General features: G+C 40.7%; 1 protein-coding gene across 1 annotated transcript in view; it reads left to right on the top strand.

The window, feature by feature from the left end:
- The first annotated feature begins 8,323 nt into the window (after window positions 1-8,323).
- The window catches only part of LOC131591525 (ATP-binding cassette sub-family D member 2-like), a 42,170-nt gene continuing 36,515 nt past the window's right edge, over window positions 8,324-13,978 (top strand). The window contains exons 1-2 of the mRNA XM_058862329.1: window positions 8,324-9,549; window positions 10,892-11,072. Of these exons, the coding sequence (XP_058718312.1) occupies window positions 8,626-9,549; window positions 10,892-11,072 (1,105 nt within the window). The 5' untranslated portion in view covers window positions 8,324-8,625. The remainder of the gene's footprint in view (window positions 9,550-10,891; window positions 11,073-13,978) is intronic.

The raw sequence follows: 13,978 nt of genomic DNA, 5'->3' as shown, positions 1-13,978 counted from the left end.
GAATTATTTTAGCTGGTAGTTAGCAGATATTTGTAGAATCTAGGAAAAGTTACATGGCAGCTTCAATTAATTATTTTTCAACATAATAAATCTTATCCTCCTCAAATTATTTCTTGCAAATAAAGTTAATGACCTTTCAAGCAGTCATAAAATAAAAAAATCTGTTCTTTTTTGAGGAGGGCAAAGTAAAATTTAAGTAAGACCTGAGATGAATATGATTATATTTCCAGTGTTTGCATATATTGCCTTGACTGTCAACATTTTAAAAGTTTGAAATAATTCATGTGAATTTCCGAATTGATGGCATAATTTCAAAGAGTTGTATGACATAATTATTAATTTTTAAAAGGTCATGAGAATGAGTTTCATGGAGCTTAGTTGATTCTCTGGGAAGTGAAGTATAGAACAAAGAGGCTTCCTCTATTTGTCAGAGTTGAAGTTTACAGATTCCTCTTTTTTCTAACTTTTATACTCTTCAGAATAACCATACTTCCTGTTCCTTTGTTAAGAAAGTATTATACAGGATTTTCTTCAGGACAGCTTTCCAACCTTCAGCACCTGAATTTTCCTCTCTGACATGCTTCTTCATTATCAGATCAGATCTAGATATAAGAGATCTAGATAAATGATATCAAAGCAGCCCAAAGCAGTCTAAGAAAGCACTTCTCCAGGGAGGCTGGTGTTGAAATGTTGACTGTGTGACTTTTAGCACTGAGCTTTGAGTAGGTCCTTACAGAACATCTATATGATCAAATAAGAGAGAGGGAGATCTGATGGGTGACTCAGGCACTTAAGCCAGGCCCCTACTCTATGTCTCAACACACTCAGAGAGGAAGCAGCTGATTTAGGCAATGAAATTGTGAATTCTGTGTGGGCCAACTCTGTCTGCAACATTCTTGTACCCTGACAGTTTGAAGATGCATCTTTCCCTAAACATATTCCCTTGAGTGAACAGACACTGCTTATGTAAAAACATATTCACCAGAGACAGTGAGAGAGAAACACAGAGAAGATACGTTTCCAAGCAATTTCTTAGAACTAACTGCAAATAGTTCTCATGTTTCTTAATGAATCTTCCCCTTTCCAGCAAGTGTCCTACTCTAGTGCTCATTATAAAGGAAGGAATTACTAAAGAGGTGAATGCTAAGTAAAAAACCCAAAACAAACTCATACTGGTGAATCTCAGTTAGATTTAAATATTTTACATTACTCATTTTTTTAATGTTAATTTAACATACCTTAACTTTGGTTTTTTTTGTTTGATCTTTATATCTAGCACTAGGTAACTAAATCCATCTGTGGGAAATTGCATAAAAGATGCAGGAAAACTAAAATGCTTTCCCATCTCTACCCAGGGTAAGAATTTCTGGCACTTTTAAATACCAGGATACACTTATTCAGATCCCTAAATATTGACCTAATTATCTAATGCTAGAAATGCATGACTAAAAAAAGCCTGACTCTGTTCCAAGTGGAAGTTTTCTTTGGTAAATGCAGTGCTTAAACTTTGTTTACAGAGTTGCATGTCTTTTTTCCAGTCAATATTCTATGCCATTCCCTTCCTTGAGAGATCAGCCTATGGAGAAATAAAGCAACACTGACCTTGTAGTGTTTTATAGTAACCTGGTTGATGGTTTTGCCCTTAAGAGTACTTTTAAAAAGATGGCTGTTATACTGCAAAAATCATGACACAGGTTTGAGGAAGTTCAAAATGTAAGACAAAGCCTGATTTAAAAACAAAGTTTCCCCTTTCAAAAATACTTCATCTTGAAAGACAGGTCTCTCTTTCAATTAATTTGATGAAAAGTCCTTCCCCTATTCACCTTTAAAGGGTAGAAAGGGTAGAAAGACAGAAGATTGTAGACAGGCTAAATAATTTCCAAACACAGCAAACTGTCCAGCTTAGAGAGAAGCACCTAATCTACCTGGTCAAAATTCCATGCCTAGCTGGGAAGAACATGGGACTGGATACACATGGCAAACCATCAGCCACAACAGTACCACTGACAACAGTAGGTTGACACATTGCTATATGAAGCAGATGCCGTTCTTAGGTGGTATTATTTAGATGGAATAATTTTTTACAGAATGAACTCTAAAGACAAAGTGCTGTCCTTGGCTTGATGGAGAACAGTGCGCGAGATCTGTTAGAGGGTCTCGCACTGAAAAACTTTATAAAAACAGTAAAAACAGTATTTCTATAAAGATTAACAAAGACCAAAGAATCCTCTGTAGATGGGCTGAACTCCAGTTAGGGAAGTGTCAAAAGCAAATCAGGAGAGGGAGCTAAGAGAATGAAATCCTTACAAGGGGTTAGGAAAAAGCTGAAGGATACCAGACTTGAAGTAAAGAGACAGTCTGAACCATAGCAAAAAGAAGATAACAGAGGGGAACACAAACTCAGAGAAAAATACAAATACAATTACAACAGGCCAGAAAAAAATGGGGAAACAATTAGGCAAAATAACCAAACTACTAAAAATTTTTTCTTCACATCAACTAGGAGCAAAAGCTTGCTAGAAAGTCTAAAGGGACAATTGATGGCCAAGGAACAACAGGAGCACTCAGAAGAGACACAGATGTTACGGAAAAGAAAAGATAGGCTTTTTGCATTAGTATTCATTGATGAGGAAACTGGGGAGAACTTTATGCAGGAATCCTTCCTGGGAAACTCACTGAGGATCTGTCCAAAGTGAAAGTAACAACAGACAAAATGAAAATGATCTTACCAAGGCAGAATGAAGACTAGCAAAGTACCAGGACTAAGTGGTACTCAATGAAGAGTTCTATAATGCAGCACTGTGGAAAGGACCACTTGAATTTGGAATCATCTTGGAGACTAGAGGGTAGCAAATGTGACACAATTTAAAAATAAGAATTTTGTGACAATCCAGAAAGCTCACTTCTGCACAAAAAAAATAGCAGGAATAATAATATAGGCCAGCATGTGAAAAGCCAATGGAGCTTCAACAGATGGAAGTTGCTATAGAACACATGTAGAAAAGAGTGATTGCTGCTGTCTTGCTGGATTTAATTAAGGCTGTTCACAACATCTGTTATTGAAGGTTTTAAGAAGATAAAGAAGTTGTAAAATAATAGGGAAGGTCCTGCCATTGAATAAAAAGCAAAAGGGAGGGAAGAGACTAATTCTTATTTTCATGCACTCGGGCACAGGGGACTGATATGGAATAGAGGCTGACAAACTCCTGAGTGGTATGGGAAAGTTGTGGGGTGAGGGGAAAGGGGAAGAGAGTGAACAAGAGTGAGCTGTGCTATTAAAGCCTCTTCCAGAACAGGCGTAAGTGGACATAAAGTGGAGCTTGTGGGAGAAACAGAAGATTTACCATTTCACATATGAAATGGTAAATCTGAGGAATGGCTTGTCAGATGTTTCTATTTATGTAAGTTTACAGGATTCCAAGAGAGACTGAACAAGTAAGAGTAATTGTAAGGAATATTTAATAGGCAAACCTCCCAGTCTCACAAAATTCTCAGTTTAAAATGGCAAAAGGTTGGGACAGTATGAAACTGCAGCATCACATTAAATTGCAATTTTCTTCCCTCTTGGGTATCTGCTTAGAGCTATTGTTTGAGACAGAATACTGTGCTTGGTGAAGCACTGGCCTGTTTGCTAATTCTTAATATTTAGAAGTCTCACAAATAAGAGTTAATAGGTGAACAGCAGTAGATGACCATTTTGTTGTTATACTCATCAACTGTAAACCCTCAAATAAATTTTTGAGGCAGGACAAAAGGATGGCGGCACATCCTGTGTTTGAGGTGCAGGAGTAAAAGAGATGGCTTTTCTGGATTTATTCCTGCCTTCACTTTTACAGAGTAGAACATTGACTCTGCTGTGGGCAGTGCCACTATCACCATTGTTAACTGACACCAGCTATGTGATTTTACCACTTATACCTGTACTCTTGAACTGTTCATGTAGCTTGTTTAAAGAGTTTACAATGCACTTGAGAAAAGGTTTAATAAGGAGGCATTAAAATTTTCTTCAGATGATCTGCGAATAGAAACCTTTCCAGATTTAAAGCAAAACCTGAAATAGATACATAATGTATTTGAGACTTTTGAAGACATAAGAGAGATACATCCTCATTCAACTGAATTATCTGCATGGAATAAGCTTAACAAGAAAGAGAAATCTGATCTTAAAGGTTTAGGTATTAAAGCCTAAATATTAAAATAAATATAAAAATATAAATATAAAATATTCTTTGTCTGAGAACATCGCTTGAAAGTTTACCATGCCTAGAGCAGCTGACATTGAACTCAACACTTGCCTATTTCCCTCTCCCTCTCCCTTTGTAAAGGGAAAAACAACTTGTTTATATTTCTTTCTAGAGGTATTCTTTCTAGAATATCACTATTCTCAGAAGTCAGAACTGTTAGTGATCAGTCTGCTATTGACTGTCCTGTCATAGAGATTTCTCAAATCCCTTATGGTTAAATTATTAGAAACTACAAGTCATGCAGGCTTCAAATTTACAGCAGCAAGTGTGTATCTCCCTAAAGATGGAGTAAAGGAGAAAAGACTTCTGATGCAGGAATGCACCCCATTTACACCACCTCTGTGATGCTTACACTTAGGAGAGCCAAGCAATAGAATAGGATCTTCCTGTTTCTTCTCTCTTGTGATAACATAGCTCTGCCTAGTCTATAGACCTAGAAACTGTAGGTACCCCTACAGTTTCACCAGAACCAAAAGAGTTGGAATCAACTGCTTGGTAGGATCAGGCCAGTCTCACCACACTGACACTTGTTCAGCAAGCTTTCATATCCATGCCATTAAAACTGAGATTCCTGATTGTCTTTGATCTCCAGGTCCTAAAGGAATTACAGCGTCTGAATATTCTACTGAGGTATATGAATATAGCCAATCATTTCCCTAAATAGACTAAATAAACAGATAATTTCTACTGACACAAATTTGAAATCAAAGGTCAGGGTATCTTATCACCCTTTTCTGATAAAAACATCAAATTTACCATTGGTGTGCCTTGATGTTGCAAACTAATTCTGTTGGGTGTATTTCGGTACTTATGTAAGTGATGACACTAAAGTAAATAGAAAGTTTGGAAGTACTTCAGAGAAAGGTATTTACTTGAATAATGGCTTCTATGTTCATATTCTGTTGAATCTGACTCAAATGAAACCCTAATACTCCCACACCACACCACTATGCAAATCAACAGCTCAAAATTAAAGAAAAAACCAGATGTTCCTATCTTACTGTATTACAGTACATCACATTTTGGACATTATTTACAGTTATTTACAGTATTAGTAATTGAAAACAAGCATGGTGTAGATTCGTGTCAAGTGTTTCACATACATTCATCCACATTGAAAACCACTGTGTACTGTTTGCATGACCTACACGCATCTAAATCTTAAGGGTCCTAAACAGAAATTATTCAAAACACAGAATTTATATATATTTTTCACTAATTTTATTTTTTATTTTGTATGTCCTTATGGCACAGTGGATAACTCCATAAGCAGCAAGAAAATTTCAGTTTACTGCAGACTGATGTTACAACTATTGGACCCTCTATTAGGACCATATAAGACATCAGATAAATGGTCTTTTGCTTTAAAAATTGCACATTATTTTTTCAAACACTAAATCAAATGGTAGAAAAAATGATCACTGAGTAAGCCTGATATCTCTTGTGTAATAGCCTGCATGTTCCAATTCCACTACCTTCATGACAACCACAAAGTTGTGCAAGGATGAAGTGCTGGTGTGGGAGACAGTGGGCACAAAACAGAAGATACAAAAGACATCAGTTGGAATGATGACACTCTAGTTCCTGCATAGACAAACATTCATGGACTTTAGTCACCCTGATACTCATTGCTGCCATATATTCTTCCTCCCCAGTTATTGGTTCCTGTATTTAAAAAATGCACACAAGTTACTTTAATGCATTTGATAAAAACTAACGATATGACTAAAAACCAATCACTTGACACACTTGACACTGAAAAATGAGAGTCTTCTGAAGAATGATCCTCAAATAGTCTGGATCTAGTATCAATATCCCCCAGACACCCGCCCATTCCACAGCTTCAGTTACTCGAACTTATTTGATTACACCTATCTCCAGAACTTTATAATAAAGTCAGTAGAAAATGTGGAGACAACAGAGCACTGCACCAATATTACTGCAGTTTTGGCAGTTATTTTTCCAGTAATATTGAGAAGTGTTATTATGACTAAATGTAGTAAAATTCCTGCCTTCAGCAGGAAAAAAAAAATAAAATAAATCTAACACCTAAGGCCCTGCTCCACAAAGAGGAGTTTGTGCATGGATTACTGAGCAGGATTGTGGCAGAGCAAAACTCTCGAGACAGCAAGAACAGAAGAAAGGGGGTATTTAAAACAACAGTTCAGTCTTTTCTTCATCCTTTCAAAAGAAGGAAATACATTCCTTTTATTGACTGAAACACTGTGCAGTTAGATTTGCTTCACTTAAATGTTCCCACAGACCTGACTGTGGGGTGTATGTGTGCACTAACCACCAAATCACCAGAAGTTTCAGTCATCCAGGATCCTGTGAAGTGAAAGGTCAGCAAATACACAGAACCAAAAGAGATCTGTGAACTTTCCCCCTGGTAAGAAAATGCTAGAGTAATGAAATATTGCAAATAGCTGTGGTTTGGCAAAATCTAAGAGTATGCTGTGCTACACAAGCCAGTAAGGAAAGTATCCAGTGGAGAGCATGATTAACAGCTGTAATTTTACAAGCCATAAGCAAAGCAATTTCTTAGCCACTTTGTGCACTGAAAATCCTACTCTGACAAAATAATGTTTTGTCTGTATCTTTGTGCACGGAAAAACCTATTCTACTGACAAACTAATCTGCAGTGAAATCAGGCTTACCTACTAAGTGAATGTCTTCTGCACTGCACTAGGTCAGATTTTGACATTTTCCTAGCTTTCCTAGCTTTTGAGTTGTGCATTTTGGGAAAAGAAAAAAAGCTAAAAGGGCCTCTTTCCAGATGTCTGGCCTGCGCTCACTGGCAAAAATATAATGCACCTAAAGATTACCCCCTATCCTCTCTACCTAACTGTCCAGACCACTGTGAGCTGAATTTTTGTAACCTCCTAGGAAGAAATGAGATTTTGCTTCCTTCTTGTCCTGCTGGTCTTGGCTTACTGAACGTTTTAGAAGGCAACGGGATGTTTCGAGAAGTGGTGTCTGATTTTTAAAAGCAAACCTCACTTGCTCTCAAATCAATTATACCATTCCTTCATTCTGAAACTTGCATTGCTATCTACACACGATCACTGCACTCTGTTCAATGGGGAGTCATATCATAACAGTAATGTGGTTTATTTAACACAGTATTTACTGAAGTACTGTGAGGCAGGTAGCCTCACTCTTCATTTTTAGGGAAAAACCAGGCTCCTCACCACTGCCATAAACGTCTAGTATCACATTTTAAAAGCACACATACACACACATTCTTAACTAATGCTTTATCATATATTATCTTACACAGTTATCTTAGTACTACATTTTCAAAGTGTAAAAGGACCACAGTATGTAGGTACTCTGATCCTCCCTCTGCAATTCCAGTACCTTTTCCAAACAAGTCAAGCAGTAGAAACAAGTAATTAAGAGAACAGATAAAGCAGCAAGACAGCTGTCTTTGCTGTAGACTCCTTTGTGAGAAATTGGCCGGGTTTCACTGCAGGGGCCGTGCGACTCGGTCGGGGTTATTTTGGGCTAATAACGCTGCCAGTGCACAATACCGGTTTCCTTTCGGGGGGAGGACAGGAAATAAATTACGTGCAGTGTGCAGGCGCTGCCCCGGAGACGCCGAACTGTCCGGCTCCCTCCCGCGGCCGCCCGCCCGATTTCCGAGCCGGGGCTACCCGAGGCCACCGGCCCGGCTGCGCCGCCCTCCGCCGCGTGCCTCCACACCGGACAGCACCCCCCGCCCCAGGGAGGCTCGGGGAGTGCCGGGGGTGACGCGCTGCTCATCCTGCCTGGGCTTCCCGGGAGTCAAGCTCTCTCCGGCACTACCGCCCCCCGTCCCGCTCCCCCCGCGCCGCTGGCGAGGCCGGGGCCGGAGGCGGAGCCTGCTCCGCAGGGCAGGCGGAAGGAAAGGGCCGGCCGCAGCCTGGGGGAAGCCGGCGCGCTGCAGGGCCGAGCTCCGCGGACCCGCCGAGCGCCAGGGGAATCAACGGTGCGGCCGGAGCCGAGCGCCGGAGGACCGGCCGTGAACCCGGAGCCGAGCGCCGGGAGCCGGGTGCTGCTTCTACCGCCGCTGCGGCCGCGCCCCGAGCTATAGCGGTTGTGGCCGGGGCGCGGTGCCGAGCGGCCGGGCCGCTGCCGGTGCCGGTGCCGCCCCGCGCGGCGCAGCCAATGGTGGTCGGCGGGGCGGGCTGCGCCGCGCGGGGCTGCGTTGTGCAACGCGCCGCGCTTTGAAGGCACCATCACCCCTGGGAGGCAGCGCTCACTCGGCATCTGTCACGGCAGGGCGACCGGCTGCGGGCCGGGCCCAGCGCCCCGATGAAGACCCGGCGGGACCGGCCTTCCCAGCGGGCATGAGCCACCCGCGCTAGGAGCGGCGCGTAGCGGTGCCCCGGCGGGCAGGATGGCCCACATGCTGCATGCGGCGGCCCGGCGGGTGCAGTGGAGCAGGGCGGGCGCCGCGAAGAGGGCTGCGTGCCTGCTGGCCGCGGCGTACGGGCTCAAAATCCTCTACCCCATCATCCGCGGGCGTGTGAAGCGGGCGGGCGGCAGAGGCGGCGCGCAGGATGAGAGGGGCCGGGCGGTCCCGCACCGCACAGGCAGCCGGGGCAGAGCCTCCCCGGCCGTGGACGCGGAATTCTTCAAGCAGCTGCTGGAACTCCGCAAACTGTTCTTCCCGAAGCTGGTGAGTGCCGAGCTGGGCTTGCTCTGTCTCCACTCGTTTGCTCTGGTGTCCAGGACCTTCCTCTCCATCTATGTGGCCGCCCTCGATGGAAAAATTGTGAAGAGCATTGTGGAGAAAAAGCCCAGAAGCTTTGTCTTCAAGTTAATCAAGTGGCTGATGATTGCAATCCCAGCCACTTTCGTGAACAGCACCATACGGTACCTGGAGTGCAAGCTGGCCCTCGCCTTCCGCACGCGCCTGGTGGATCACGCCTATGAGACCTACTTTGCCAACCAAACCTACTACAAAGTGATCAGCATGGACGGGCGGCTGGCCAACCCTGACCAGTCCCTCACCGAGGACATCATGATGTTCTCGCAGTCCGTGGCGCATCTCTACTCCAACCTCACCAAGCCCATCCTGGATGTTGTGCTCACCTCCTACACCCTTATCCGCACAGCACGGTCCCGGGGGGCCAACCCCATCGGGCCCACAGTTCTGGCTGGCCTCGTCGTCTATGCCACGGCCCGAGTGCTCAAAGCCTGCTCGCCCAAGTTTGGCAAACTAGTGGCTGAGGAGGCTCACAAGAAGGGCTATCTGCGCTTCATACATTCACGTATCATTGCCAACGTGGAAGAGATTGCCTTTTACCGAGGGCACAAGGTAAGGAGGGGAGAAATTGGAAGCACTGCGGTCGCTCCTGCAGTGCCGGAGGGGACCCATGCTTCCCCTGATACCCTTCTTGTGCACTTTGGGTTCCTCTGACATTTAAACTTGTTTACAGCTTGGCACTTCCCATTTCTTAGGAAATGCCGTCTCACAAGCAGTGTCTGAGGGGAGCAGATCACAGTTCCTTTGAACTCTGGCAGTGTTCTGGTTTTGCAGATGGATCTTATGCTTATCTAGAAAACAATCTACGTTACTCTTTTCCTCCACCCAGTCTGTTCTGATTAACTTTTCCAGACTTCTTTTTTTTTTTCTAATCATGTGTACAAACCACCATATTTAATTCAGCAGAAATAGCAACAACGGCACACCAGAAAGTCTAGGGGGAAACTCTGTGATGGCTCAGAGCACACTACAACCTTTGACACTCTTTCACATATCCAAGCAAAGATGTAGTCACCAGTCTTAAAATAGCATAAGTACAGTACTTCTGCAATCACAGTTACATAAACTAGTAGCTTGTTTTAAAGCCACCTTATTAAGGGACTCTTCATATTTTTATTAGAAGTGAATTTCGGCTGTAATACATTTCAAACACAATTGGGAAAAAAAGTTGTTTCTTGCAAGGTAAAAATGAAAGCTGGAAACCAGCTTGAAGTAAAGTTACTCTTTCAGTTCGAGCAATGATTATATAACATAAATGGTTTATTTTTGTAGACACAATCGTTCTCAAAAGCTGCCTGTAATAATGTTTTAAGCGCAGCTAAATTAAGCATTTTCTCAATTCCCACATATATGGGCTTGAACTGAATACATACTGTATTGACTTGCAACTGTCTTTGACTTTGTAAAACTACTGGATAATTCTCTTTTTCCCCAGGCTGCTTGCAAAAACAAGCAGCATTTCAAGAATCAACTCTGCAACTTTAAGTCATTAAAGATAATTGACCCCCAAATGCTTTCCAATATATTTTTCAGTTGCTGTGAAACTATACAGCTGCAGCTTTATTAAAAGGTGAAATCAATCTTATTTTGATTGTTAGAATCAACTGTTGTGACTGCTATGTTGTTCTTGTATGCATTAGAAATCTTAAAAGGGTTGAAAACCTGCCAGTATTCTGTCGAGGGACAATGGTGTAAATAAGATCCAGATCCACTGACTTCCATAAAGTTGTGCACTTTTGCTGTGAGACTGCAGCACAGTGAGCATAAAGTACCATGGGATTCAGAAGTGACAGCTCTAGCTTCCTGATTATTTAATGTACACATGTGAACATACCTTGTACTACATGTGCATCTTTGTTTAATTGTATAAATTATTTTATTATTTTAACCCTAGGTAGAATTGAAACAACTGCAAAAAAGCTACAAGGATTTGACAGATCAAATGAATCTCATTTTGTCCAAACGTTTATGGTACATCATGATAGAGCAGTTCCTGATGAAGTATGTCTGGAGTAGCTGTGGTATGATCATGGTTGCTGTGCCCATCATCACTGCAACGGGATTTGCAGATGGCGGTAATACTATCTTTTATCTAATTTCTAAATGTTTCTTTAAAGTTATGTCCTCAAAAGACTGTAGTTCCCTTGAGTGCTGTTCACATTGGTTTGTTTTTCACAGACTTTCTTACAACATCTGTGTCTTATGTGTAACTTGCAAGCATAGCAAGTCAGCTAATTAAATGATCCAACTTGGAGTGTGATACATAGTATGAAGTCAGGACTCTGAGGATTCTTGTATCACATGAGATTGTTATTGCAGTCTCCTTTTTCACTAGTCCCTGTTGGAATGGCAGGCTGATTTTTACAGTATCTACTTTTGCAAAATGATACTATGAACTTTCCTAGAGTGCTTATCTTCTTCTTCCATAAACCATACTGTAATTACAGGTAATTATAGATAATTTTTCTCTTACTGTTGACCTGTTGGAAACCGCTGATTTTCCCTGACTTCCTGGGAGAAGATAAAATTCAGATTCCAGGCTAGGGTGGAATAATTTTTGACATCCTATCACAACTTTCCTGGAAGTGAAATGAAACTCAAATAGTGGTGTTAGTGCAGGTGCTATTAAAAATATAAAAAAAATCCTATAACATGAATCCTACAAAGTCTTCAGAAGGATCATGATGTTCTAAATTGTGTACTTTGAATTAGGAATGAGTGAATTCTTTTTTGTGCAGTAGTTCTGTTTCTTTCTTGGATGTTCCAAATCAAGACTGTCCAAGTGGACAAGCTTGGTGTCAGCTGTAGGATGGCTTCATGCAGTGCCCACATTTGGTTGGCACAAGGTTTAGCTGCCTCACTAAAAAGTTTTGCTGGAGCATGGCTGGGTGCTCAGCTCTCTGAGCTGCTGCCCATCACGTGGCTTAGGAGAGCACTACGTGGCTGGCATCCTGGGAACAGCTTCAAAAATATCAGGATGTCTTTTTCCAAACTGAAGAGGCTGTATGAAGGCATTTCACCTCACGGTGAAGGTTATCAGCACAACAGAGAAAGTGATAAGAGTCTTTCTGCTAAGATGGGAATGGGTGCAATCAAGAAAAGGAGCATTTAACCACATGTTGTAAATATCTCCTTGGTATTAGAGCATGAATAAAATAGGACTCATATTCATGCTAAACTAAATAACATTCCTGTTACTCATGTTTGTTCTTTTGTTAAATACATTTCAAATGTGGGAGAAAACAAAAATGCAGCAAGTGGCTCACGTTGTAAAACAGAATCATATTTGTTACTAGCAACCTAAACTGTTAAAACATGGGGTTTATTATTGAGTCCTGGGACTTACCATAATGGTAGTTCATAAACATAATACTAGCAGCACTGTCAAGACCGGTTTGAGGTATTACAGGTATTCAAAGAATCAAGCACACCTGAAATTACCAGTGACCTGCTTGGGAAAACAGTGCTTTTTGCCTCAGTGGATCAGACACAAGTTTGTTTACATCTGGAGGAAGAGGTAGTCAATTTATAGCTTTAGGATGAATCAAAAGAGTCAGGGGTATGTACAGAGCTGGTACCGTGGCCAGACTTGACACTACAGGTGTAAAGCCATAGATTTTGTACACTTCTTCAGGGAGGAGAAAGAAAAACAATAATTCTTCATTAATGAGAAAAAAAAAACTCCTTTGACAGTGATATTTCTGACTGAAATTTTAAAATGTTGTTATATATTTCAATGAAGAATTTAGGTGGCAAAGACAAGATTCCTGTTTGATAATTTGATAATTCCTGTTTGATTTCTCATTCTTTTTGTATTAAACCATTTACATTCCAAATGTTATGTCTCAATTTATGGAGAGTAACTATTTTTTGAAGCAAGATTTTGCTTTCTCTAGACACAGTGAAAATTTATTTTTGTTTATAAAATAAGTGTGACTATCAATTAAATGGATGAAGAGGAAATTGGAAATGTTAGTTTCTGTATGAAACAGAGACAGTGTCAAAATGCAATACTTTTAAACACAAGAGACCAGCCTTATGAACAATGTTTTGGACAAAAAGTTCAAGAAAAATTATATTGGTGGGTTATATAATAGAAGAGCTTGTGTTTTTGGGCTGTGAAATGCTCATAAATTCTATATAATTTCTATTTTTAAAATACCCCTAAATTGACTGATGCAGTGGCTTGTAGGGGATCCTTAAACTCCTGCTAGATGAGCTGGCCTGGGTGCTGGAAGCAGCCATCAGTAAATACTGCATTTACATTAAGGAGGAATGCTGCATCAATGTAGTTAAGCCATACCTGACTCCTACATGATTTAATTGTGGTAGTTCTACATAGCATAGGCTGCATGTCCTATAAGCCCAACAAGATCAGCAAAAATTGCTTGTTTCAGAAATAAACAAATTTCAATTCCCCTTTTACTAATGAATTAGCTGAATTCTCCCTGTTCACTAAATGCATTCTTCTTGGAGTGGAAATAACTTTAAAAAGTGAGAGCCACATCAGTTAGAATTTTGTATTCTTTCCTTTGCAAGAGCTTTTTGTAAGAGCTGTCCTGTATGTTTTTTTAAAAGCATGTCTCTTGTTATGTCTCAGCAAGATTGCATACAACTGGTTGACAGTGTGTTGATGTAGAACTGAAGTGAAAAAACATCATAATTTAATCCAGGAAAAATAACGTAGGTGTTCTGTGTGTATGTATATATACACACATATGATGTAGCAATTTTTAAAAGTTTTTCATTAATTATTTCACTGTATTTCAGTGAAATAATTCAGTGTAATAATTATTTTAATAACTATTGCAGTTTATTTCTCTGTAATAATAAATAATAATAAAACAATTAATATTTATTTATTAATACATATATAATTAGATAATTATTCCAGTATATTTCACTGTAATACAGTGTATTTCAGTGTTTTTCATTGATCTAGTTACGCAGCAATACCTTTATGGATGTGTGAATGAAAACA

This window comes from Poecile atricapillus, chromosome W, assembly GCF_030490865.1.
Source record: "Poecile atricapillus isolate bPoeAtr1 chromosome W, bPoeAtr1.hap1, whole genome shotgun sequence".
Lineage (NCBI taxonomy): Eukaryota > Metazoa > Chordata > Aves > Passeriformes > Paridae > Poecile > Poecile atricapillus.
Note: the sequence above shows the minus strand (reverse complement) of the source record. Positions and strands in the feature narration are given on the sequence as shown.